Raw genomic sequence first — 26,398 nt, forward strand, 5'->3', positions numbered from 1 at the left:
ACTTCACATCCGATAATAGCGAGTTGAGCTGACCACACTCAACGATACACCATGTACGTTTCGGTTCAGCAGGCACATCGGCTGGCACTTGTGCGTTCTGCAAGTCATCGGCACCACTGAATCTTCTTAGCTTCTTCGCAGAGGCTGAAGCACCCTCTATTTCCTGCTGGTTGTCGTGTATATCGCACAACACTGGCCGAGGTTCGACTTGAAGTCGATGAGAAAAATGTGCATCACCTCCACCATCCAAAACGACACACTCCGCTGCGCCAACTTCGCGGGGCGCGTTTTCATCGCCCGTGGACTTTTCTTGTTCGGCTATTCGAGCTAATGCAAGCTGCTTCTTCCTCTTGCCCGATGCCTGCCCCACAAACCTCTTTCTATCGTTGAATTTTGCAGTGAACATTGCTGGCCGACTGATAGACGGTAGTGTAATTCGATCGACAAACCGATGTTGTGTTTACAGCGGATAAGGCTTGTTGCGCATGCGCCAGTAGCCATGGTAAGTTACAATGACCAACCAGAGAAGAGCTCTCATAGATCGACGGTCAATCTTGCAAATCCGGGAATTCCTGTCGCGGATAGTATGCTTGTGCTCTGACAGTTGAGCGAAAATAACGGGCTATTTTGGGGTATTGTTGACGTCACCAGCAAACGGGAATTCCCGATGGATCGTGTCGAGTGCAACGAGTTTGTCTTCTTGGAAGAAAAGTGGCTGTTTCAAGCCCTTGAAAACATCGATTTTTCAGCAAGTTTTCTGACTTTTATCACTCATGCATGTGCACTCACTTTGAAATTCATCACTTTATTGCAAAAAATACGATACAATTGACAAAATAAACATGACACAATGAATCTAGGGTGTTCAAAGTACCTAATATTGCAGGAAACCCAAAACACATTTTGGAAGGATTTTAGTAAAAAAATTCGTGCCACCTCTTCCCTTAAAGAATGATGACAACTGCGCAATAACGGTATTCCGAATATGCTCTGTCCCTCACTTCTCACGTCTATAACATGTCTTATTTTAAGGGATGTGCCATATGTCACTCATATAGTATGTAAGAAAAGCACATTCAGTTGATAAATAGGTTCAATTGCATTTATTTAGGGCGAAATAACGTAGCCGAAGCTCAAATCTAGCGCATTCGGTGTGGTTTCACAGGGCGCGTCTCCCGGGTCGCGTTTGACAGGTACGTGAGTTGACAATTACTGTGCTGATATTCTCCCTCCTTTACCCGTTACTGTTGCATTACACATGCAAACATGCACACGCACACTCTATTCAACATGACCTCGTACTTACGCTAAAACCCGTCTTCATCGTCTGATGTACCTACACAGGCAACCTCGGTCACATTGTTGGCACAGCTCTCCCCTCTGCACTCTCCACAGCCAGACGTACACACGAGGCCGTGTTTTCGGCATGAACATCTTGCTGTTCGACACTCTGTCTTGCAATTGGATCGGATGACATCGAGTAGATCACCAGGAGCAGCAGCAATGTCAATGAGAATAGGAAGCATGGCACCTTGAACAATCTCCCATCCCCAGTCCATCGGATCCAGGAGGAACTGTTCTTGATGCAAGTGCATCCATTCTTGCACCTGGAAGTATGTTCTCATGGAATGGAATTTAGCTGCTGCTGATGTAGGTGGGAGTTTGCAGGGCTGAAACGATGAGGTACATGTAGAGACTTTCTGCATGTACTTGATGTAGCGGAGGAAGTTCAAAGTGTCTCTTTCCTTCCCCCCATAGAGTTCTACAAAGGCCCTTTCTCCTGCTCCTATCAGCTCATCAGTGTGTAACCGAGTGCCGAAACACTACGATCACCTCGGGAGGCGCAGTGCAATCAAACAGGATTGAAAATGTTAGGGCTAATTTCTTAGACCTATAAACACTGTTATGCAAACCCGAAGGTTTCCATGAACATACAGACAATCGGTAACCACCAGACCCCATCACAAACAGAATTCTACAATACACCGGTGTTGACTTAGGCCAACAACTCGGGTGCAGAGTCTGCTGTGAAAGGAGCGGAAGCCTCCCCTGTCACAATCGCCCCCGTTTGAATGATCTTCGTCCCGAAGTTCCGAACCGGGGGATCACTGTCCATCCCAAGTTCGCAGAATGGGAACAGCACGAAAATGTTCAGTGGTCATATTATGCCATTACCTGAACATATCATGCCGAGTCCCATCCCTGCTCGCAAGCACCAGATGTAACCGAGTGCCGAAACACTACGATCACCTCGGGAGGCGAAGTGCAATCAAACAGGATTGAAAATGTTAGGGCTAATTTCTTAGCCTTATAAAAACTGTTATGCAAACCCGAAGGTTTCCATGAACATACAGACAATCGGAAACCACCAGACCCCATCACAAACAGAATTCTATAATACACCGGTGTTGACCTTTAAAGGCCAACAACTCGGGTGCAGAGTCTGCTGTGAAAGGAGCGGTAGCCTCCCCTGTCACAAGTGTCTCTGCAAGGACTGGCGCTGAAGACATGGGCCTGCTGCACGAACACTGTTGACTGGGTCAATTTCGTTAAACACATTGGTTTTCCAATCCCGAATGAACTGCTAATTGTATCGCATCCACCAAAGGCGTGCGCAAACAGGATGTTCTCACAAACTTGAGATCCAAGAACAGTCTGGACTTTTCTGATGTCCCACACTTGTGCAGCTGATTTTGCTGTCGGTGATCTCACTGATGTGAAGAAGACGGGGCAGTGATCTGGCGTAAGATGGTACAACAGAAGGATGAGCAGATCGGTGTCCTCGCCAACCAGAATCACGTTTCCCTTCCTTGCCAATTCCAGAGAAGTCTTTACGACGAGCCTATCAGCATCAGCAGTTGCATGGACAGTGTCAAAGCCGTGCTGTGAAAAACGGGAACTAAGGAGGTTGATGAACCGCTGTTTGTTGTTTGGATTCGTCAGGGAGCGCTCCTTTGGTTCGCACAGGACCATGTCACCCTCAAAAGTGATGGCACATGCTGTATTGGCTCTGCTTGTTCTTCGCAAATGGGCTGCATCTTTGGTGGTAGGTCCGCAGCTGTATCCATCAAAAACAACAGTTCCTTTGCCAAAATGACGAATGAGAAAGTCTGCGTAACTCAGGGCAGAAGGTGCAACAGCAAGCCACCATCGATGACATATGTTACATCATCAGGAATAACACCATTTACACTCGACTCCACTTAGCTCGACCCCGCTTAGCTCGTCCGCCGTTTAGCTCGTCGCCATATTTTTTCCCCGGGCTGACGTCCTTCTTTGTATCTGTAAAATTAAGCTGGTTAGCTCGTCCGCCGGTTAGCTCGTCCGCCGCTTTGCTCGACCAAACTTTCCAGTCCCAAGGCATGGTGTGACGTCATTTACCCCGGATAGCTCGTCATAACGACATTGTGTCGTCAGCGATGACGTCTTCTGACAGGATGACAGTAACAAAAGAACGTTCCATAAACTGCCAGACTTTTCGAATTGAATGTCAAAGAAGAAAACATGCGCTGTTTATCTGATTTTGCTACTTTGTTTCAATTTTCTCCCACTTATTAGTAGGTACAATGTACACACAAAACTTTCTTTGTATGACTAATTAGAATAATGTTTGGACAATGACACCTGTCAATCATTTCTGGCATCCATCTGTCACTCAGTCCTAGACAAATGCCAATCGTTGGGTAGTCTCACAACGCAGAAAAGATGCAAACGAAACGAAAGGTGCAGGGTCTTTCCCTGAAAAGGAAAATGGAAGTTATTCAAATAATGGAGGACAATCCAAGCAAACTCCTAAAGACCATAGCAGACGATCTTGATATCCCACGAACGACGTTGTCCTCGATCAAGAAAGATAAAGTTAAGATCAAACAGCAGTATAATAGCGGCGAACAAAAAGCATCACGGTTCCGAATCAGAGGGTCAAAGTACGACGACATCGACTGCGCACTGCTGCAATGGTTCACAGAGCAAAGGTAATTCAAGTAACATGTATATCTAAGAAGCGTGTTTATGTTTTAATAATCAGTTGGGTCAGGGAAGGTTCTGTTGTTTCTTCCTTACATGTACATGTAATTATACAACCAAAATTGTGTCAGGAAGTGAGAAGCCCGCCATGGGGGACGTAGCTCAGTCGATAGAGCCGCGTCGCGCCAGTTTCTAACTGTGCCGTGATGTCTTTGCTACTGGTTCGATCCTCATCTTCGGGGTGGTTGATTTTTCAGTCAATCCGGGGTCTACTATTGTCAGACTCATTTCGCGCCTGTATGCCGACATGTGCCTATTATGGAATTAGCACTGACACTGGCATGGACTCCTGTGCTCAGAGTAGATAGAAGAAATTCCTGGACAAATGAAACTTAAAGTAGTTTCTCACAAGTCTATAACTTCAAGTTCTCTCTCTCTCTCTCTCTCTCTCTCTCTCTCTCTCTCTCTCTCTCTCTCTCTCTCTCTCTCTCTCTCTCTCTCTCTCTCTCTCTCTCTCTCTCTCTCTCTCTCTTCTGCCTATCTCTCTGTTATTTTCATAGTAACACATGTTACAAACCCAATATGCGAAACGAATATAAACTCTATCAACATCTTACCGAGTCTATGAACAGAAATTCGTCATTTGACCATTGCACATCATAGCTCCTACTCCATGGTGATGAAAGGATTACTTCTGGTTTGTAGACACGGTAAAATGTCATGTTGTGAACAAAGGGCTATTCGAGGATGATCTACTAGATTGATAGTTATCTCAGAACCTGATACACCCGTTTACAAGTGTTTATGTGCTTTTAATATTGGTCTGGACGAATTCGCCGGATAGCTCGTCGCAGCATATCCCCCAGGGAAATTGGACTCCGTTTACCTCGTCCGCTGCTTAGCTCGTCGGCCGGTTAGCTCGTCGCGAATTTTTCGGTCCCGAGAGGGACGAGCTAAGCGGAGACGACTGTACCTGCTTTGTTGAAGTCCAGATGTAAGTTGCCAGTGCAGCCTTGGTACCTTGTCTTGGCAGACCACCCGAATCAAACAGCGATGCTGGGACACTGCACATCTCAAAGGCAAAGGCGTCCTCAAGACATCCGTTGGTGTTCTTCACAGTTGTCACTAGTCTCTGGAACAACAGCATGGAGTGAACATGTACTAGATCATCGTGCAGATTGGACGACTTGGCTTTCAGAGCCATGGTTACAGCTTGATCCTTCTTTTTAAAGGTGAAATCCACAACATTATTTCCGATCATGCTGCTCAGAATCTTGTTTCCTACGCCTTTTGCTTGTTCTGCATTCACAGTAGCTTCAGCTTCTTTTCCGCTTGAAATGGATCGGAGGGCTGTATCCACAGTGAAATGGTTCCTATCAAGCAGATATCTCAAGATCAGCTGAATGTCTGTGTGATCTCGCTTCTGCCTTGCCACGCTCAACTCTTTGTGCTGCGTTTGTTGCTCGCTAGAATGGAATGCAACGTCTGTGACAGACTGCATTGCGTCGGGGATTTCTGCACAGGCAGGCATACACAGTAGTAGGTGGGAGATCAATGCCATATGATTGCGCAGCATTCAGTTCAAATTTCCGTACCTCTGTGTAAGAACAGCTACAGCCAAGGTGGCTGAGGGTATCGATCAGAAACCGTGAACCGAATGATCGGTGCATTTGCACGCCAAGTGCAAACTGCAATGGTGCAATAACAGTGTTTGGCCTACTGAGCTGAATGATTGCTTGTCCTATTGCACTGATATAATGTTAGGTAACCTTGAAAGAAATACATGTACATATCCACTAACAAATGCACAGATTAATAAATAAACGCAACGTAAGTAGGTGAAGCTGAACATGGAAAAAACTTATTACCTAACAGTCACATGCACGATCCACGTTGTTCTCAATGGACATAATTTCACAAGGCACATAGACAAAGACTGAATCTGCAATCGCCTAATAATCATTATAATGCGAGCAGTGAAATGCGCCCCTGGGAAACAAACAAATATATCTATACATAGATGAGACCAATAAACTGCTTACGCCATGCTGATTAAGCTATCGTGTGATGTTATTGAATAGTTTCCTTGGGTAGCTTGTGAAAAACTGTCGCTCCGAAAACTAAAATAAAATGTACGATATTTCGGACTCATCGCATGGTTTTTTCCCGGCCAACTCGATTAGATGTGTGCAGGCACACTGAAATGAATCAACTGCACCTAAAATGAATTTTATAGCAATTACTTCGCACACATCCAAACGCTTCCCAGCCTAAAATCACTCGATAACTCCTGAGCGAATCTGGATACGATTACGTGGAAAACTCTTGAAGGCTTACTTCTCAGTCCAGATCCATCTTCTGCTCTCTGAATTATGGTTACACTCTCTTGGTGGGTTCCTTTCGTGATGTTGTAGCCCGCTTTTTTCCAATCTCCCTGGTGCAAACTCTTTCTTGTGAGTTGAAGTTCGTTCGTTGAAAATCAGTTACTAGTGCTGTCCCTTGATTTACTTCGGAGTGGTCTCCTCTTCGATTTTAAAGGGACATAACTCTCGCATGCTAACCCTTTCTTCGTATCGAAAGTAGCCGGCTCAGTTTGTTTTTGTTTTTGTTTGGTCTTGTGTTTGATGACTTTGCTAGTCCAATATTTTATGTATATATATACTCAACCAAAACTTAAATGTTTTTACTAGCTATTCAATTGTATGAGTTATAGTTCCTTTTAGGTACTGCTCTGTTCATTTTAGCATGTGCATGGATAAGCAACGCACACAAGTGTGTGTGTGTGTGTGTGTGTGTGTGTGTGTGTGTGTGTGTGTGTGTGTGTGTGACGGTGTGTGAGTTTACGCAGTATGTGTGTGTATGGGGGATGTGTGTGTGGGGGGATGTGGGGGTATATATATATGTGTGTGTGTGTGAGTGTGTGTGTGTGTGTGTGTGTGTGTGTGTGTGTGTGTGTGTTTCGGTAAGCGAATGTCAGCGGTTTGTGTGTGTGCATGCGTGTGGGCGTGAGTGCGGAATGTGCGTGTGCGTGCGTGTGTGTGTGTGGGTGTGCAGTCTTTTGCTTACGTTTACAATTATTCTCTGTATATGTTCCAAGGCAGGGTGGACTAGGCAAAGAGGAGAGGGGGGGGGGGGGTTGCCAGTGGTGGTCCAGGGGGATGTTCTCCCTGGCGGGGTCAAGGGGCAGAGCCCCTTGTGGGGGTCAGGGGGCTTTGCCCCCTGAAGCTGATGGGTAGGTCATATTCTGAGATAGGAAAATGGTCGCTCCTTGCATGAAACGGCATAAAATAAACAATAATAAAAAATGTTTTAAATAAGTGAGGTACATGTTTAGGCTAGGGGGGGGGGGGGTTGCGCAACCCCCATAACCCCCCCCCCCCCCCCGGTAGTCCGGCCCTGCAAGGACAGGTTGGAAGATGAGGCTAAGCCTAAAACCTTTATCCTGACGTAATAATATCCTCTCTCTCTCTCTCCCTCCCTCTCTCTCCCTCTCTCTCTCTCTCTCTCTCTCTCTCTCTCTCTCTCTCTCTCTCTCTCTCTCTCTCTCTCTCTCTCTCTGTTAAGCATTCGATGTGTACATATTCTATAACTTTTTTTTTTAAATCTCATATTGTGTGTGTGTGTGTGTGTGTGTGTGTGTGTGTGTGTGTGTGTGTGTGTGTGTGTGTGTGTGTGAATGTCCGTGTATATGATGTGATTAGAATAGGGGAGCCTCTCTGCATGGGTGAAAAAACACTTGTTTGTAATGCTTGTATGCCACAACGCTCTCTCTGTCTCTCTCTGTCTCTCTCTCTCTCTCTCTCTCTCTCTCTCTTTCTCTCTCTCTCTCTCTCAAATTATTTAAAATGAAACAATATTGTACACACAGCAAACTTCAGTCAACTTCAGGTCAAACCAAGAACTTTGCACTTGATCCTACATGAAGAATTATTTTGGCAAACGTTAAATTTAACATAAAAAAGGTATTGTTTCACTGCAGACCATTTTACTAAGCGTTTCGGGCGGGCGGGAAATAGCTCAGTCGGTAGCGGCGCTGTCTTCAAAACCAGTTGTCGCAATCGGCGTAGGTTCGATCCCCACGTTCGGCGAGGGATTTATTTCCCAGAGTCAACATCGTGCAGACTCTCCTCGGTGGCCGCATGCACACGATAAAGAACCCAAGTTCACAGCGAAAGTGTCAGGGCTCGGAAACATGAATACACGCATGCAGGAAACAAAATGTGTGGGTATCGCCGTATACTGTATGGCAGCTCGCTTTCCCCATGGAGAAAGCAGCCCGAATTTCCATGAGGGCAACCTCACAGGACTATATAAAATCTTATCCTTATCGTAACCTTATCCTTTAACTTTTAAAGCAATTGTTAAATTCTCTTTTGAAAACTTTTTTGTGAGAAGCGTTCCAAGGTAACGTTAATGAAATATTAATTTCACATTTGATGCTAACTGTTTACAAAAAACTAACTATACAGTTTATGTACATCTTACGTTACAAAAGTCCTTTCTCCTAAGTGAATATGTGCGTACCCACGTGTTTGTGTGTGTGCACGTGCGAGCGTGTGTCAGTGTGACTGTGTGTGTGTGTGTGTGGTGTGTGTGTGTGTGTGAGCACAAAGTATTCCTACGTGTATTTTGCAAATGCACAGTTAACAAGTTTGAAAATATCTCATGTCATCTCCAACAAACGGCTTAATTCACACACACGCACGCACAAAACATAATAAATCTTATATGTACGACTACCTTGTAAAAACACACACAACACGTTTACATGCACAATTACTGGTGATATCAAACACAATTTTAAAAACAATGTTTTTTAATCAACTTAATTTCAACAACAAAATTGTTATGCTTAGCTGATAAGTTATATTAATAAAACAATAAAAATAAAAACACAAAATGCATGTATACTATTACTACTATACTGTACCGCAGTACTATGTACTGTTGTACTATAGTACAAAATACCATAGTACAAAGTACCACAGTGTACCATAGTACAAAGTACTTCGTACTATAGTACTACTGTAGTACAGGGTACATTCACAAAAAAGTACCATAGTACAAAGTACTAGGTACTATAGTACTACTGTAGTACAGGGTACATTCAATAAAAAGTACCATAGTACAGAGTACTATGTACTATAGTACTACTGTAGTACATGGTACATTCACTAAAAAGTACCATAGTACAAAGTACAAAGTACTCTACTGTACCACAAAGTACTATAGTACAGGGTACATTTACTACACAGTACTATAGTACAAAGTACCATGTACTACAATATGTACTAGAGTACATGGTACATTTACTATAGTTTACTATAGTACAGGGTACATTTACTATAGTTTACTATAGTATACTATAGTACATCGTGTGGTACTTTTTCAGCTGGGTAACGATACGTTTTCTTCATCAGTTACTGTCATCTTACTGTAGAGTGTCCAGCCAACTTTCATTCGTTCTACAACCAGCACCAGTGATGCTCTTCTTTATGTCATTGGCGTCAATTCTCACTTTCCTTCTAAATTCAATCCGAGCGGATCTCTAGTGACCCGGATCAGACCGTATCATCCTTGTCCAGCAGTGGTTCGCCTACCCTCTTCATATTCACTTTATCGCAGTCGTTGTCGCTGGTTTCCGTTCTACTGCCCGTGGTTCCTTGCTGTTGCCCCCCCTTCCTGTGCTTCCTTCTGCGACACCAGATGGCGCTAACAATGGCTGTAAAGAGCAATGCTGACACCACCACTCCGATGACGCACGCCACGGCTGACGTCACAACCATGTCCGCTATTCCGCTCTGGGCCCCTCCAACACTCGAGTTCTTGGCGGGTGGTGACAGGGTGCCGACGAGCGTGAATCGGTTTCCAACCTGCACACGTCTGCACTTTGCGTCTGACCACTGGACCGTGTCCGTGTCCCGGGGATCTGCAGCCACCAGCACGGTCAGTCTCAGGGCATCCTCCCGTTCCCGCTTCAGGCACAAGACAGGCCGACCTCCTCCAGTGGACCCCCTGCACGGCACCAGCACGTCCCTTGCTGGCAGTGTGTCAGACTCAAACACCAGGGTCTCGTCTCCCACGCGCAGTTCAATGTCCAGGCTGGCAAGGTCGCCAACATCTGTGCTGCTTCCCTCGACTTTTTTGGCACTGGTGCACACAAATACAGTCGCTGGCCACGAACCCAGAGAGACGACCACGTTGGATGCGATGAGTTCTCCGTTCTGCTCATACTCGTAGTCACAGCGCAAGTTGTCCATGGTCATGTCGAAGGGAGGCGACTGGAGACAGGTGAGGGTTAGAATGCCCGCGGTTATGTTCCCTTGCGAGTGACAGCGCAGCCTGTCTGCATGGTCCTTTGTGCTGAGACCTCTGCGTGTGGACACTCTGGTCACGTGGCTAGTGTTGTCCCAGTCGCGTCGCATGTCGATGGATATCACTCTGACCCTGCGAGACAACAACAGACTTGAGCAGCTCATCAACAGACCAAGTTGGGAAATAACTCTGTCGGGTTTGTATGGGTTGTGAAAGAGTGAACTCCCTTGCTTTTAGTGAGGCAAACAATCCACACGTGCTCCTTGTCCACGTGATTCTGACACCCCCTCAGCCTTTAATGATTGGCCCTTGAATTGTTTGTCTCCCTTAAAAGCAAGGGTTTCCTCCGAAAGCGGCGTATGGCTGCCTAAATGGCGGGGTAAAAACGGTCATACACGTAAAAGCCGTGGGAGTTTCAGCCCATGAACGAACAAACAAACAAAAGCAAGGGTGTTCACTCTCTCGCCACACATTCAAACACGACATAGCTATTTCGGGATTCGTCTATTCTTCTATCAGATTTGTCACACAGACTGCCGGGCTCCAGTGGACGTTACGTCTATTCTTCTATCAGATTTGTCACACAGACTGCTGGGCTCCAGTGGACGTTACGTCTATTCTTCTATCAGATTTGTCACACAGACTGCTGGGCTCCAGTGGACGTTACGTCTATTCTTCTATCAGATTTGTCACACAGACTGCTAGGCTCCAGTGGACGTTACGTCTATTCTTCTATCAGATTTGTCACACAGACTGCTAGGCTCTAGTGGACGTTACGTCTATTCTTCTATCAGATTTGTCACACAGACAGCTGGGCTCTAGTGGACGTTACGTCTATTCTTCTATCAGATTTGTCACACAGACTGCTGGACTCCAGTGGACGTTACGTCTATTCTTCTATCAGATTTGTCACACAGACTGCTAGGCTCCAGTGGATGTTACGTCTATTCTTCTATCAGATTTGTCACACAGACTGCTGGACTCCAGTGGACGTTACGTCTATTCTTCTATCAGATTTGTCACACAGACTGCTGGGCTCCAGTGGACGTTACGTCTATTCTTCTATCAGATTTGTCACACAGACTGCTAGGCTCCAGTGGATGTTACGTCTATTCTTCTTTCAGATTTGTCACACAGACTGCTGGGCTCCAGTGGACGTTACGTCTATTCTTCTATCAGATTTGTCACACAGACTGCTGGACTCCAGTGGACGTTACGTCTATTCTTCTATCAGATTTGTCACACAGACTGCTAGGCTCCAGTGGACGTTACGTCTATTCTTCTATCAGATTTGTCACACAGACTGCTGGGCTCTAGTGGACGTTACGTCTATTCTTCTATCAGATTTGTCACACAGACTGCTGGGCTCCAGTGGACGTTACGTCTATTCTTCTATCAGATTTGTCACACAGACTGCTGGGCTCCAGTGGACGTTACGTCTATTCTTCTATCAGATTTGTCACACAGACTGCTGGGCTCCATAGGACGTTACGTCTATTCTTCTATCAGATTTGTCACACAGACTGCTGGGCTCCAGTGGACGTTACGTCTATTCTTCTATCAGATTTGTCACACAGACTGCTGGACTCCAGTGGACGTTACGTCTATTCTTCTATCAGATTTGTCACACAGACAGCTTGGCTCCAGTGGATGTTACGTCTATTCTTCTATCAGATTTGTCACACAGACTGCTGGGCTCCAGTGGACGTTACGTCTATTCTTCTATCAGATTTGTCACACAGACAGCTGGGCTCTAGTGGACGTTACGTCTATTCTTCTATCAGATTTGTCACACAGACAGCTGGGCTCTAGTGGACGTTACGTCTATTCTTCTATCAGATTTGTCACACAGACTGCTGGACTCCAGTGGACGTTACGTCTATTCTTCTATCAGATTTGTCACACAGACTGCTGGGCTCCAGTGGACGTTACGTCTATTCTTCTATCAGATTTGTCACACAGACTGCTGGGCTCTAGTGGACGTTACGTCTATTCTTCTATCAGATTTGTCACACAGACTGCTGGGCTCCAGTGGACGTTACGTCTATTCTTCTATCAGATTTGTCACACAGACTGCTGGGCTCCAGTGGACGTTACGTCTATTCTTCTATCAGATTTGTCACACAGACTGCTGGGCTCCAGTGGACGTTACGTCTATTCTTCTATCAGATTTGTCACACAGACTGCTGGGCTCCAGTGGACGTTACGTCTATTCTTCTATCAGATTTGTCACACAGACTGCTGGGCTCCAGTGGACGTTACGTCTATTCTTCTATCAGATTTGTCACACAGACTGCTGGGCTCCAGTGGACGTTACGTCTATTCTTCTATCAGATTTGTCACACAGACTGCTGGGCTCCAGTGGACGTTACGTCTATTCTTCTATCAGATTTGTCACACAGACTGCTGGACTCCAGTGGACGTTACGTCTATTCTTCTATCAGATTTGTCACACAGACTGCTGGGCGCCAGTGGACGTTACGTCTATTCTTCTATCAGATTTGTCACACAGACTGCTGGGCTCCAGTGGACGTTACGTCTATTCTTCTATCAGATTTGTCACACAGACTGCTAGGCTCCAGTGGACGTTACGTCTATTCTTCTATCAGATTTGTCACACAGACTGCTGGGCGCCAGTGGACGTTACGTCTATTCTTCTATCAGATTTGTCACACAGACTGCTGGACTCCAGTGGACGTTACGTCTATTCTTCTATCAGATTTGTCACACAGACTGCTGGGCGCCAGTGGACGTTACGTCTATTCTTCTATCAGATTTGTCACACAGACTGCTGGGCTCCAGTGGACGTTACGTCTATTCTTCTATCAGATTTGTCACACAGACTGCTGGGCTCCAGTGGACGTTACGTCTATTCTTCTATCAGATTTGTCACACAGACTGCTGGGCTCCAGTGGACGTTACGTCTATTCTTCTATCAGATTTGTCACACAGACTGCTGGGCTCCAGTGGACGTTACGTCTATTCTTCTATCAGATTTGTCACGCAGACTGCAGGGCTCCAGTGGACGTTACGTCTATTCTTCTATCAGATTTGTCACACAGACTGCTGGGCTCCAGTGGACGTTACGTCTATTCTTCTATCAGATTTGTCACACAGACTGCTGGGCTCCAGTGGACGTTACGTCTATTCTTCTATCAGATTTGTCACACAGACTGCTGGACTCCAGTGGACGTTACGTCTATTCTTCTATCAGATTTGTCACACAGACTGCTGGGCTCCAGTGGACGTTACGTCTATTCTTCTATCAGATTTGTCACACAGACTGCTGGGCTCCAGTGGACGTTACGTCTATTCTTCTATCAGATTTGTCACACAGACTGCTGGACTCCAGTGGACGTTACGTCTATTCTTCTATCAGATTTGTCACACAGACAGCTGGGCTCTAGTGGACGTTACGTCTATTCTTCTATCAGATTTGTCACACAGACTGCTGGACTCCAGTGGACGTTACGTCTATTCTTCTATCAGATTTGTCACACAGACTGCTGGGCTCCAGTGGACGTTACGTCTATTCTTCTATCAGATTTGTCACACAGACTGCTAGGCTCCAGTGGACGTTACGTCTATTCTTCTATCAGATTTGTCACACAGACTGCTGGACTCCAGTGGACGTTACGTCTATTCTTCTATCAGATTTGTCACACAGACTGCTGGGCTCCAGTGGACGTTACGTCTATTCTTCTATCAGATTTGTCACACAGACTGCTAGGCTCCAGTGGATGTTACGTCTATTCTTCTTTCAGATTTGTCACACAGACTGCTGGGCTCCAGTGGACGTTACGTCTATTCTTCTATCAGATTTGTCACACAGACTGCTGGGCTCCAGTGGACGTTACGTCTATTCTTCTATCAGATTTGTCACACAGACTGCTGGGCTCCAGTGGACGTTACGTCTATTCTTCTATCAGATTTGTCACACAGACTGCTGGGCTCTAGTGGACGTTACGTCTATTCTTCTATCAGATTTGTCACACAGACTGCTGGGCTCCAGTGGACGTTACGTCTATTCTTCTATCAGATTTGTCACACAGACTGCTGGACTCCAGTGGACGTTACGTCTATTCTTCTATCAGATTTGTCACACAGACAGCTTGGCTCCAGTGGATGTTACGTCTATTCTTCTATCAGATTTGTCACACAGACTGCTGGGCTCCAGTGGACGTTACGTCTATTCTTCTATCAGATTTGTCACACAGACAGCTGGGCTCTAGTGGACGTTACGTCTATTCTTCTATCAGATTTGTCACACAGACAGCTGGGCTCTAGTGGACGTTACGTCTATTCTTCTATCAGATTTGTCACACAGACAGCTGGGCTCTAGTGGACGTTACGTCTATTCTTCTATCAGATTTGTCACACAGACTGCTAGGCTCCAGTGGACGTTACGTCTATTCTTCTATCAGATTTGTCACACAGACTGCTAGGCTCTAGTGGACGTTACGTCTATTCTTCTATCAGATTTGTCACACAGACTGCTGGGCTCCAGTGGACGTTACGTCTATTCTTCTATCAGATTTGTCACACAGACTGCTGGGCTCCATAGGACGTTACGTCTATTCTTCTATCAGATTTGTCACACAGACTGCTAGGCTCTAGTGGACGTTACGTCTATTCTTCTATCAGATTTGTCACACAGACAGCTGGGCTCTAGTGGACGTTACGTCTATTCTTCTATCAGATTTGTCACACAGACTGCTGGGCTCTAGTGGACGTTACGTCTATTCTTCTATCAGATTTGTCACACAGACTGCTGGGCTCTAGTGGACGTTACGTCTATTCTTCTATCAGATTTGTCACACAGACTGCTGGGCTCCAGTGGACGTTACGTCTATTCTTCTATCAGATTTGTCACACAGACTGCTGGGCTCCAGTGGACGTTACGTCTATTCTTCTATCAGATTTGTCACACAGACTGCTAGGCTCCAGTGGACGTTACGTCTATTCTTCTATCAGATTTGTCACACAGACTGCTAGGCTCTAGTGGACGTTACGTCTATTCTTCTATCAGATTTGTCACACAGACTGCTAGGCTCCAGTGGATGTTACGTCTATTCTTCTATCAGATTTGTCACACAGACAGCTGGGCTCTAGTGGACGTTACGTCTATTCTTCTATCAGATTTGTCACACAGACTGCTGGGCTCTAGTGGACGTTACGTCTATTCTTCTATCAGATTTGTCACACAGACTGCTGGACTCCAGTGGACGTTACGTCTATTCTTCTATCAGATTTGTCACACAGACTGCTGGGCTCTAGTGGACGTTACGTCTATTCTTCTATCAGATTTGTCACACAGACTGCTGGGCGCCAGTGGACGTTACGTCTATTCTTCTATCAGATTTGTCACACAGACTGCTGGGCTCTAGTGGACGTTACGTCTATTCTTCTATCAGATTTGTCACACAGACTGCTGGGCTCCAGTGGACGTTACGTCTATTCTTCTATCAGATTTGTCACACAGACTGCTGGGCTCTAGTGGACGTTACGTCTATTCTTCTATCAGATTTGTCACACAGACTGCTGGGCTCCAGTGGACGTTACGTCTATTCTTCTATCAGATTTGTCACACAGACTGCTGGACTCCAGTGGACGTTACGTCTATTCTTCTATCAGATTTGTCACACAGACAGCTGGGCTCTAGTGGACGTTACGTCTATTCTTCTATCAGATTTGTCACACAGACAGCTGGGCTCTAGTGGACGTTACGTCTATTCTTCTATCAGATTTGTCACACAGACTGCTGGGCTCCAGTGGACGTTACGTCTATTCTTCTATCAGATTTGTCACACAGACTGCCGGGCTCCAGTGGACGTTACGTCTATTCTTCTATCAGATTTGTCACACAGACTGCTGGGCTCTAGTGGACGTTACGTCTATTCTTCTATCAGATTTGTCACACAGACTGCTGGGCTCTAGAGGATTATTTAGGGAAAAGAAAAGTCTTGAGACCAGGTTTAACTTGAGGTCATTTCATTAATAAATTCCATTTCTAAACATTGTCCCGGAAGGCCTTAAGGTGGTTGACATGTGACGAGATGGTTTGTACGGGAAGGCAGTCGTCTTTAACCTTAAATAACTACAACACTGTCTCCTCACCTGTGTTTACGCTAGGCCCAGGGTATTCCCAGGGAAGGGGGATTCCCCTTGCACTCTCTGACTTGAAGTCGACAGAGGGTGGCCCTCACACAGCGGCCATCTTGTTTCTGTCTCTTCGTCTCTCAATACCCCCCCCCCCCCCCCCCTCCCGTCCCCTCCACACACACTCCGGGATCTTAAAGTGTATCTCGGTAACTCTGTCAAATCCTGTTCTTTGTCATTTTGAAGCAGAGAGAGGTGGTTGCATGCATTCATATCCTTAGCGGATTATGACTTTATTCAGTTATTCTGCAGAAAAGACAAATGCTGGAGAAAAACCGTTCTTTTCTGCAGCATTTCTGCATAATGTCATCTTTCCCCGAAGCAGCGTTTTTTTTTCTGCAGCAAAACATTTTACTGCAGTAAAATTGAAATCAAGATTGCTGCAGTAAAACGGTGCTGTTGTTTTACTGCAGAAAACCTGTTAACATTTTTTCTGCAGCATTTTGTACTGGCTCTTGGCGGATTATGACTTTATTCAGTTATTCTGGAGAAAAACCGAAATGCTGGAGAAAAACTGTCTATTCTGAAGCATTTCTGCATAATGTCATCTTTCGCCGAAGCAACGTTTCAGTTTACTGCAGTAAAACAGTTTTTGTGAAGCATAATGTTTACTTGGTTTTCTGCAGCATTATTGCGATAACTTTTTCTTCAGAATAGTCTGTGACAGTTTTTCTGGAGAAAAACGAACGACCTTGTAAAGTGGCGTTTGTATTCGTCGCCCCCTGGGATAGTATAATAGTTTGTAACTATTGGTAATTCTGGATGAGTCCATCTAATCTCTCGACAGAGGGGGGCTCGCGTGCTCCAACATTATAATGAGCCAGTACAAAATGCTGCAGAAAAAGTGTAAACAGGTTTTCTGCAGTAAAAAACTGCACCGTTTTACTGCAGCATTCTTGATTTCAATTTTACTGCAGTAAAATGTTTTGCTCCAGAAAAACCCGTTGCTTCGGCGAAAGATGACATTATGCAGAAATGCTGCAGAAAAGACAGTTTTTCTCCAGCATTTCTGTTTTTCTGCAGAATAACTGAATAATGCCAAAATGCTGAAGAAAAAGTGTAAACAGTTTTTCTCCAGTAAAACAACATCACCGTTTTACTGCAGCATTCTTGATTTCAATTTTACTGCAGTAAAACTGTTTTACTGCAGAAAAAAACGTTGTCCTCGCAAAAGATGACATTATGCAGAAATGCTGCAGAAAAAAACAGTTTTTCTATTTCTGTTTTTCTGCAGAATAACTGAATAAAGTCATAATCCGCTAAGGATACATTCACTACATGTAACACATAACGCTAAAGGCTACGAGTTATGGGTCAGTTGGCTGTGGTGATTCCCCGTTATCAGTGAGTCAGAACCACTACATGTAACACATAACGCTAAAGGCTACGAGTTATGGGTCAGTTGGCTGTGGTGATTCCCCGTTATCAATGAGTCAGAACCACTACATGTAACACATAACGCTAAAGGCTACGAGTTATGGGTCAGTTGGCTGTGGTGATTCCCCGTTATCAGTGAGTCAGAACCACTACATGTAACACATAACGCTAAAGGCTACGAGTTATGGGTCAGTTGGCTGTGGTGATTCCCCGTTATCAGTGAGTCAGAACCACTACATGTAACACATAACGCTAAAGGCTACGAGTTATGGGTCAGTTGGCTGTGGTGATTCCCCGTTATCAATACATTCACTACATGTAACACATAACGCTAAAGGCTACGAGTTATGGGTCAGTTGGCTGTGGCGATTCCCCGTTATCAATACATTCACTACATGTAACACATAACGCTCAAGGCTACGAGTTATGGGTCAGTTGGCTGTGGTGATTCCCCGTTATCAATACATTCACTACATGTAACACATAACGCTCAAGGCTACGAGTTATGGGTCAGTTGGCTGTGGCGATTCCCCGTTATCAATACATTCACTACATGTAACACATAACGCTAAAGGCTACGAGTTATGGGTCAGCTGGCTGTGGTGATTCCCCGTTATCAATACATTCACTACATGTAACACATAACGCTAAAGGCTACGAGTTATGGGTCAGCTGGCTGTGGTGATTCCCCGTTATCAATACATTCACTACATGTAACACATAACGCTAAAGGCTACGAGTTATGGGTCAGTTGGCTGTGGTGATTCCCCGTTATCAGTGAGTCAGAACCACTACATGTAACACATAACGCTAAAGGCTACGAGTTATGGGTCAGTTGGCTGTGGCGATTCCCCGTTATCAATACATTCACTACATGTAACACATAACGCTCAAGGCTACGAGTTATGGGTCAGTTGGCTGTGGTGATTCCCCGTTATCAATACATTCACTACATGTAACACATAACGCTAAAGGCTACGAGTTATGGGTCAGTTGGCTGTGGCGATTCCCCGTTATCAATACATTCACTACATGTAACACATAACGCTAAAGGCTACGAGTTATGGGTCAGTTGGCTGTGGTGATTCCCCGTTATCAATACATTCACTACATGTAACACATAACGCTAAAGGCTACGAGTTATGGGTCAGTTGGCTGTGGCGATTCCCCGTTATCAATACATTCACTACATGTAACACATAACGCTAAAGGCTACGAGTTATGGGTCAGTTGGCTGTGGCGATTCCCCGTTATCAATACATTCACTACATGTAACACATAACGCTCAAGGCTACGAGTTATGGGTCAGTTGGCTGTGGTGATTCCCCGTTATCAATACATTCACTACATGTAACACATAACGCTAAAGGCTACGAGTTATGGGTCAGTTGGCTGTGGCGATTCCCCGTTATCAATACATTCACTACATGTAACACATAACGCTAAAGGCTACGAGTTATGGGTCAGTTGGCTGTGGTGATTCCCCGTTATCAATACATTCACTACATGTAACACATAACGCTAAAGGCTACGAGTTATGGGTCAGTTGGCTGTGGCGATTCCCCGTTATCAATACATTCACTACATGTAACACATAACGCTAAAGGCTACGAGTTATGGGTCAGTTGGCTGTGGCGATTCCCCGTTATCAATACATTCACTACATGTAACACATAACGCTAAAGGCTACGAGTTATGGGTCAGTTGGCTGTGGTGATTCCCCGTTATCAATACATTCACCACATGTAACACATAACGCTCAAGGCTACGAGTTATGGGTCAGTTGGCTGTGGCGATTCCCCGTTATCAATACATTCACTACATGTAACACATAACGCTAAAGGCTACGAGTTATGGGTCAGTTGGCTGTGGTGATTCCCCGTTATCAATACATTCACTACATGTAACACATAACGCTAAAGGCTACGAGTTATGGGTCAGTTGGCTGTGGCGATTCCCCGTTATCAATACATTCACTACATGTAACACATAACGCTAAAGGCTACGAGTTATGGGTCAGTTGGCTGTGGTGATTCCCCGTTATCAATACATTCACTACATGTAACACATAACGCTAAAGGCTACGAGTTATGGGTCAGTTGGCTGTGGTGATTCCCCGTTATCAATACATTCACTACATGTAACACATAACGCTAAAGGCTACGAGTTATGGGTCAGTTGGCTGTGGCGATTCCCCGTTATCAATACATTCACTACATGTAACACATAACGCTAAAGGCTACGAGTTATGGGTCAGTTGGCTGTGGTGATTCCCCGTTATCAATACATTCACTACATGTAACACATAACGCTAAAGGCTACGAGTTATGGGTCAGTTGGCTGTGGCGATTCCCCGTTATCAATACATTCACTACATGTAACACATAACGCTAAAGGCTACGAGTTATGGGTCAGTTGGCTGTGGCGATTCCCCGTTATCAATACATTCACTACATGTAACACATAACGCTCAAGGCTACGAGTTATGGGTCAGTTGGCTGTGGTGATTCCCCGTTATCAATACATTCACTACATGTAACACATAACGCTAAAGGCTACGAGTTATGGGTCAGTTGGCTGTGGCGATTCCCCGTTATCAATACATTCACTACATGTAACACATAACGCTAAAGGCTACGAGTTATGGGTCAGTTGGCTGTGGTGATTCCCCGTTATCAATACATTCACTACATGTAACACATAACGCTAAAGGCTACGAGTTATGGGTCAGTTGGCTGTGGCGATTCCCCGTTATCAATACATTCACTACATGTAACACATAACGCTAAAGGCTACGAGTTATGGGTCAGTTGGCTGTGGCGATTCCCCGTTATCAATACATTCACTACATGTAACACATAACGCTAAAGGCTACGAGTTATGGGTCAGTTGGCTGTGGTGATTCCCCGTTATCAATACATTCACCACATGTAACACATAACGCTCAAGGCTACGAGTTATGGGTCAGTTGGCTGTGGCGATTCCCCGTTATCAATACATTCACTACATGTAACACATAACGCTAAAGGCTACGAGTTATGGGTCAGTTGGCTGTGGTGATTCCCCGTTATCAATACATTCACTACATGTAACACATAACGCTAAAGGCTACGAGTTATAGGTCAGTTGGCTGTGGCGATTCCCCGTTATCAATACATTCACTACATGTAACACATAACGCTAAAGGCTACGAGTTATGGGTCAGTTGGCTGTGGTGATTCCCCGTTATCAGTGAGTCAGAACCACTACATGTAACACATAACGCTAAAGGCTACGAGTTATGGGTCAGTTGGCTGTGGTGATTCCCCGTTATCAGTGAGTCAGAACCACTACATGTAACACATAACGCTAAAGGCTACGAGTTATGGGTCAGTTGGCTGTGGTGATTCCCCGTTATCAATACATTCACTACATGTAACACATAACGCTCAAGGCTACGAGTTATGGGTCAGTTGGCTGTGGTGATTCCCCGTTATCAGTGAGTCAGAACCACTACATGTAACACATAACGCTAAAGGCTACGAGTTATGGGTCAGTTGGCTGTGGTGATTCCCCGTTATCAGTGAGTCAGAACCACTACATGTAACACATAACGCTAAAGGCTACGAGTTATGGGTCAGTTGGCTGTGGTGATTCCCCGTTATCAATGAGTCAGAACCACTACTGCTCAGTTGGTATATTTTTAACAAACAATCACACACACACACGCACGCGCACGCACGTATGCACACACACGTGCACGCACGCACGTATGCACACAATCACAGACACACACACACACACACCCACACACACACTTACACTAACACACACATACACACACACACACACAAACACACACACACACACAAACACACACACAGAAGCGCGCGAACACTGACTGACACGCGCGCACGCACGCACGCACAAACGCACGCACACTCGCACGCACAGACGCACGCGCACAAACACACACATACACCCAGACACACACACAGACACACACAAACACACACACACACAGAAATAAATACAGTACAATGTGTACAACGAGGTAAATTAGGTTTGTAATTAGTCAACTCAACCAGAGAACGCATCTCTCAACTGTCCCTTCATTCTGATTATGTCAAAACATATCACTTATTGGAGTTGGCCGTAGTTTGTGTATAAAGGTTTAGTTGTAGTTGATTTTAAGGTTAGGCTTGAACCTATAACTCCTGTCCTAACTTGTGCTTTTTGGATCAATCAGCCCGCCCCTCCTCTGCCGCTCTCAAGCAACAACAACAACAACAACAACAACAACAACAACAACAACAGCAACAACAACAACAACAACAACAACAACAACAACAACAACAAAAGGAAAAAGAAAAAAAGATTTATTTTTTTAATAATAATTTCAAAAAATAATATCAGGTCGAACACTTACCCGCTTCCAAGGCTTAAATCGTCTCTCGCCGAACAGCGAGCAGTCTGGAGACTCAACCCGTGCCGGACCACGAAGGTTCCGTTCGCTTTAACCACCGAGCCACACTGCACCCCCCAAACACACAACAGGAGCAACAGCAACATCTTCAACATCGACGACGGCAGTGGCAGTCTCGACATTTCCAACCCGTCTCTGCAAACCCCGTGTGTCGCCTTCAGAGCTGTGTGCGTCAAGTGATTAGCACCTCAGTTGTGTGACAGTGTGGGGGTGTAGCCTACTTCGGCGTTAACACATTGACTACCTATACCGCTCCTAGATAAATCCCGTCAGTTTCTCAAAATAAGCCTGGGTCTTTTTTTCTTATCTTTTTTTTTTTATCTAGGGAGGGGATGGGGGGGGGGGGGGGGAATAAAATCGGGTCATGGGTTCCGGTAGTAACGATCCCAGATTACTTCACCGGGAACAGACTACTTTCAATTCAGTAGGGGGGGCGACTATCCTCAACCCGGCGGGTCCCCAGGTGGCGGATAGGGGAACGGCCCGCAGATATGGGGGCCAGCTGCGAATATAGAATAAGCAGTCCCGGACCAACTAGCGGTGTCTCTACCAGGACGGGGTGTGTTGGCAGATGGCACCACAGAATTTATACAAGAAAAATGTTCATTCATGTTATTTTGACAAAATGAATATTTTTGTTAAAGAAGCTGGCAAGCACACCCTTTCGAATATAGCGGAAGTAGTTTCGACCCTAAATGCTTAAGTACTTAGGCCTTAAACTTAAGTACGGGTTGATAGAATATTTTAATATAAGTGCAGTTTATTTTCAAAGTTTGGAGTCGTAGATCATTCTTTTTGGATGCAATGTGACTAGCATGTATCAGTGAAATTTGTTGTTTAATTCTGCAAGCAAATGTGTGTGCTGTTATTGCATTATTTACAAAAAACGCACAGAAAAAAACACTATTTTCGACGACTCACTGCGGAGCAGAGCGTGCAATATACGCTCTGCTGCAGAGTTATCCCACGTGCGGTTAGATAGACGCTCAACTCAACTCAACTCAAATTTTATTGGCTTCAATTTTCATAGATGTAAGTACAGTTTATTTTCTAGGTTTGGTATCGTAGATAAATTTTTTTCGAATGCAATGTGAAAAACATGTATTGATACAGTTTGTTGTATAATTTTGCAAGTGAATATTTGTTTATTGACTGCATGTTTGACAAAAACGTTGTAAAATAAACACTTTTTCGTTGCTTTTATTGTTTGCTTTGATTGCAGCCAAACGACTTGCTCTACGGGGCTGAAAATAAAGTGGAAGACACTTTGAGATTTAAGGAATTGGATAGGCCATCATACGAGAAGGTGTAGAAATCTGCTTGCTGGCAGCTTTAAATGTTACAGCGACATCAGAAAGCTCTAAAAGCTTCTTTTTTTTTAAATGCATGATTTTCATAGTTTGTCACTTTAGACAATTTTTGTAATAATTAATTTGATCGGAAAAAAATAGTGTAATATACAAATAAGAAAATTTTTGAATCACATTTTTGCTATCCTTGATGAGAAGCGAGTTGAAATGTGCCTAAATAAAGTCACACCTTAACATTTTTTAGTTTTTGCCCACTAAGGCATTTGCAACATGAAATTTCAGTATTTTTTAAGTTTTTACCCCCCCAAAATGACATGTTTTAACAATTTGAAGTTTTTGTCTAAACATGAAGTGACATTCTAAGATCTGAAAGCTTTCTTTTTTTTTAATGCAACGTCATGAATAATATTTTCAATTTTTTGCATTAAAGAAGCTGGCAAGCACACCCTTTCGAATATAGCGGAAGTAGAGAGAAAATGTAAGTTTTACGCCCTCACGGCAAAGCCATTAGGGGCATGTTACACGGGAAAACCCGGCTTTGTATGAAAATAAAAAATAAAAATGCAGGGGGGAGGGGGATGTAGACAGCTGGCTGCCGGCTGCTAGAGGAGACCTGAAATGGGCTAGGGACCGGGTTGGGTCGTCTTGGGTCAGTGCTGAAATGGTTACTTTATTGGCTGTTGGCCGAACGGACACCCGAGCTTCATATTTTTGCATGCATGTATTCGTGTTTCCAAGGCCTGAGGCTTTCGCTGTGACCCTGGGATCTTTATCGTGCGCATGCGTGCACACGGGGGTGTTCGGACACCGAGGAGAGTCTGCACAAAGTTGACTCTGGGACACACATCCCGCGCCGAACTTGGGGGTTGAACCCACGCTGATAGTAACAACCGGTTTTAAAACCAGCGCCTCTACCGACTGGGCAAACTCACCCCCCCCCCCCCCAATTGGTTGGGGTCAAGAAGTTCCATGGAGGGCGGGGGGTATGGAGTAACACTCAGAACATTCCCACCCAAGCAGAGCCGCGCTAGGGGTACGCATTACCGTAAAGCTGGCAGTCAGTGCTACCAAATGTCGTCTGTGTCTACCACACGGTGGTGACTTAATGTGGGTCTATGTAAGCAGATGCCAGCGCAAGCAATCTGATGCAGAGTCAGGAGGCGGTTTGGTACAAGAGAACCTTAGAGGCCTCGGCCGTCTAAGGGATCTGTGTGTCTGGAGGCACATTTGGTTTCTGAGGATCAAGCGGAGCTGTTGCCTCTGCTCCCAAGTTCCCGTGTCTGGAGGCGTTTTTGGTATGAAAGCAAACCTGTAGGTTGGTGCCTCTGCCTTTCAGGATTCCAGGACTACAAAATGTGTGTCTTGGGACACATTTAGCTTTAGATTCCAGAAGTGGATCTGTGCTGTGCTGGGTCTGCTGCAAGCACACTAGAACCAGCTTGCAACAGTTGAGGTGAACAGATTGGTGACCAAGACCATCATCGGTTTCTCTCCGAGTGATGGGTGTGGGCGGAGAAAGTCTCCCAGACTGAGAGCATTCTCCCTTCTGTAGCGGATGAGACTAGACATCTCTTCCTTGAGAGTGTCACAACCTTCAAAAGCGTGTGTGAGGTGTCCAGTCTTGCCACACTGACAGACTACCTTGTCCCAGTAGATGCGGCTGCTGACCGTGCGCAAGCGACGCAACAGGCTCATGGGTCTCGGGGGGAGTGGGAGGTGGTGCCCTTTCCTATTGTAGGGGAGGTGTATCCATCCTCTCTCTTCACATGTTTGTGACAGTGTCTGCTCTCTTTCCTCTCTTTTTAGCTTGGCTAGCAGCAGTTTGGCTTCCTGGCAGGAGAGCCGAATGTCTGTCACTGGCATGGTTGACATAGCCGCTGCTTTTGCTGCTCTGTCCGCCATTTCATTTCCCCGGATTCCTGTGTGGGATGGCAGCCACATGAGGGAAAAGTCTGTTCCTTTTGTCATAATTTGGTGGGCTAAGAAATGAATTTCAGTTTGCATCTCTCCTCTGTTCTTGGTGCCATATGCAAGTGCTTGCAACGAGGATTTTGAGTCCGTAAGGATGACCACCCCCAGAGGTGGGGTTGGCAGATCGTTTATCAGTGTGCAGGCCATGTAGATAGCAAATAACTCTGCAGAGAAGATGCTGATCCCCTTGTTTAGCTTGTATTTTCGTGTTATATCAAGTCCAGGAATCGACAAGGCACACCCAGCCTCCCCTGACTGCAGGATCGAACCATCTGTGAAGACCTGTAGGTGGCTTTTAAATCGTTGATCGATCTTTTCTTTTGCAACTGTGGCTAGCAGCAATGGGTCTTCTGCCTTTTTGAGGCCGTCTCCATAGTCCATGATCAGATTTGGGGCTTCAAGCAGCCATGGAGGGTAAGGAAGAGTACCACCTGTAACCAGCTTTTCCTTGGACAGGGCACTCTGTTCCCATATGCCCTTCACATGGTTGTATATTGGGAGCACTGTTTGGTATGTATGAGTCTTGGATTCAAGAGCTTTGTATTGCATGTGGTCGGTATCTCCCATGTCTGGGGTAAATACTTCCACTGCCGTGTTTGGGACACAGTGTATTCTGACAGCCAGCTGTGCACATCTGAGGTGGCATTCCTCTTTCAGTGGCAGCCATCCCACTTCCTGGTAAAGTAGAGTGGAGACTGCCGATCTGGGGACCCCCAGCGCCACTTTGAGAGCGGCTCTTTCTACTCTTTCAAGCTTTACCCACTGACTGTCAGGAGCTACAAAGAAAGCCTCCTGGCCATAGCTGAGGCGCGACCGAATAAGGGCACTGACAAGA

At 45.3% G+C, this 26,398-nt stretch overlaps 1 protein-coding gene across 1 annotated transcript; it reads right to left on the reverse strand.

Annotated features, from left to right (window-relative positions):
• Positions 1-8,722: 8,722 nt before the first annotated feature.
• LOC138955701 (uncharacterized) lies at positions 8,723-22,485 on the reverse strand. Its single transcript, XM_070327256.1, has 2 exons — positions 22,226-22,485; positions 8,723-10,413 (listed from the first exon to the last, which is right to left on the reverse strand). The coding sequence occupies exons 1-2, from the start codon at positions 22,402-22,404 to the stop codon at positions 9,528-9,530; spliced, it is 1,065 nt and encodes a 354-aa protein (XP_070183357.1). The 5' UTR covers positions 22,405-22,485; the 3' UTR covers positions 8,723-9,527.
• Between the last annotated feature and the right edge of the window lie 3,913 nt (positions 22,486-26,398).

The sequence above is a fragment of the Littorina saxatilis genome, unplaced genomic scaffold (genome assembly GCF_037325665.1).
Source record: "Littorina saxatilis isolate snail1 unplaced genomic scaffold, US_GU_Lsax_2.0 scaffold_776, whole genome shotgun sequence".
Taxonomy (NCBI): domain Eukaryota; kingdom Metazoa; phylum Mollusca; class Gastropoda; order Littorinimorpha; family Littorinidae; genus Littorina; species Littorina saxatilis.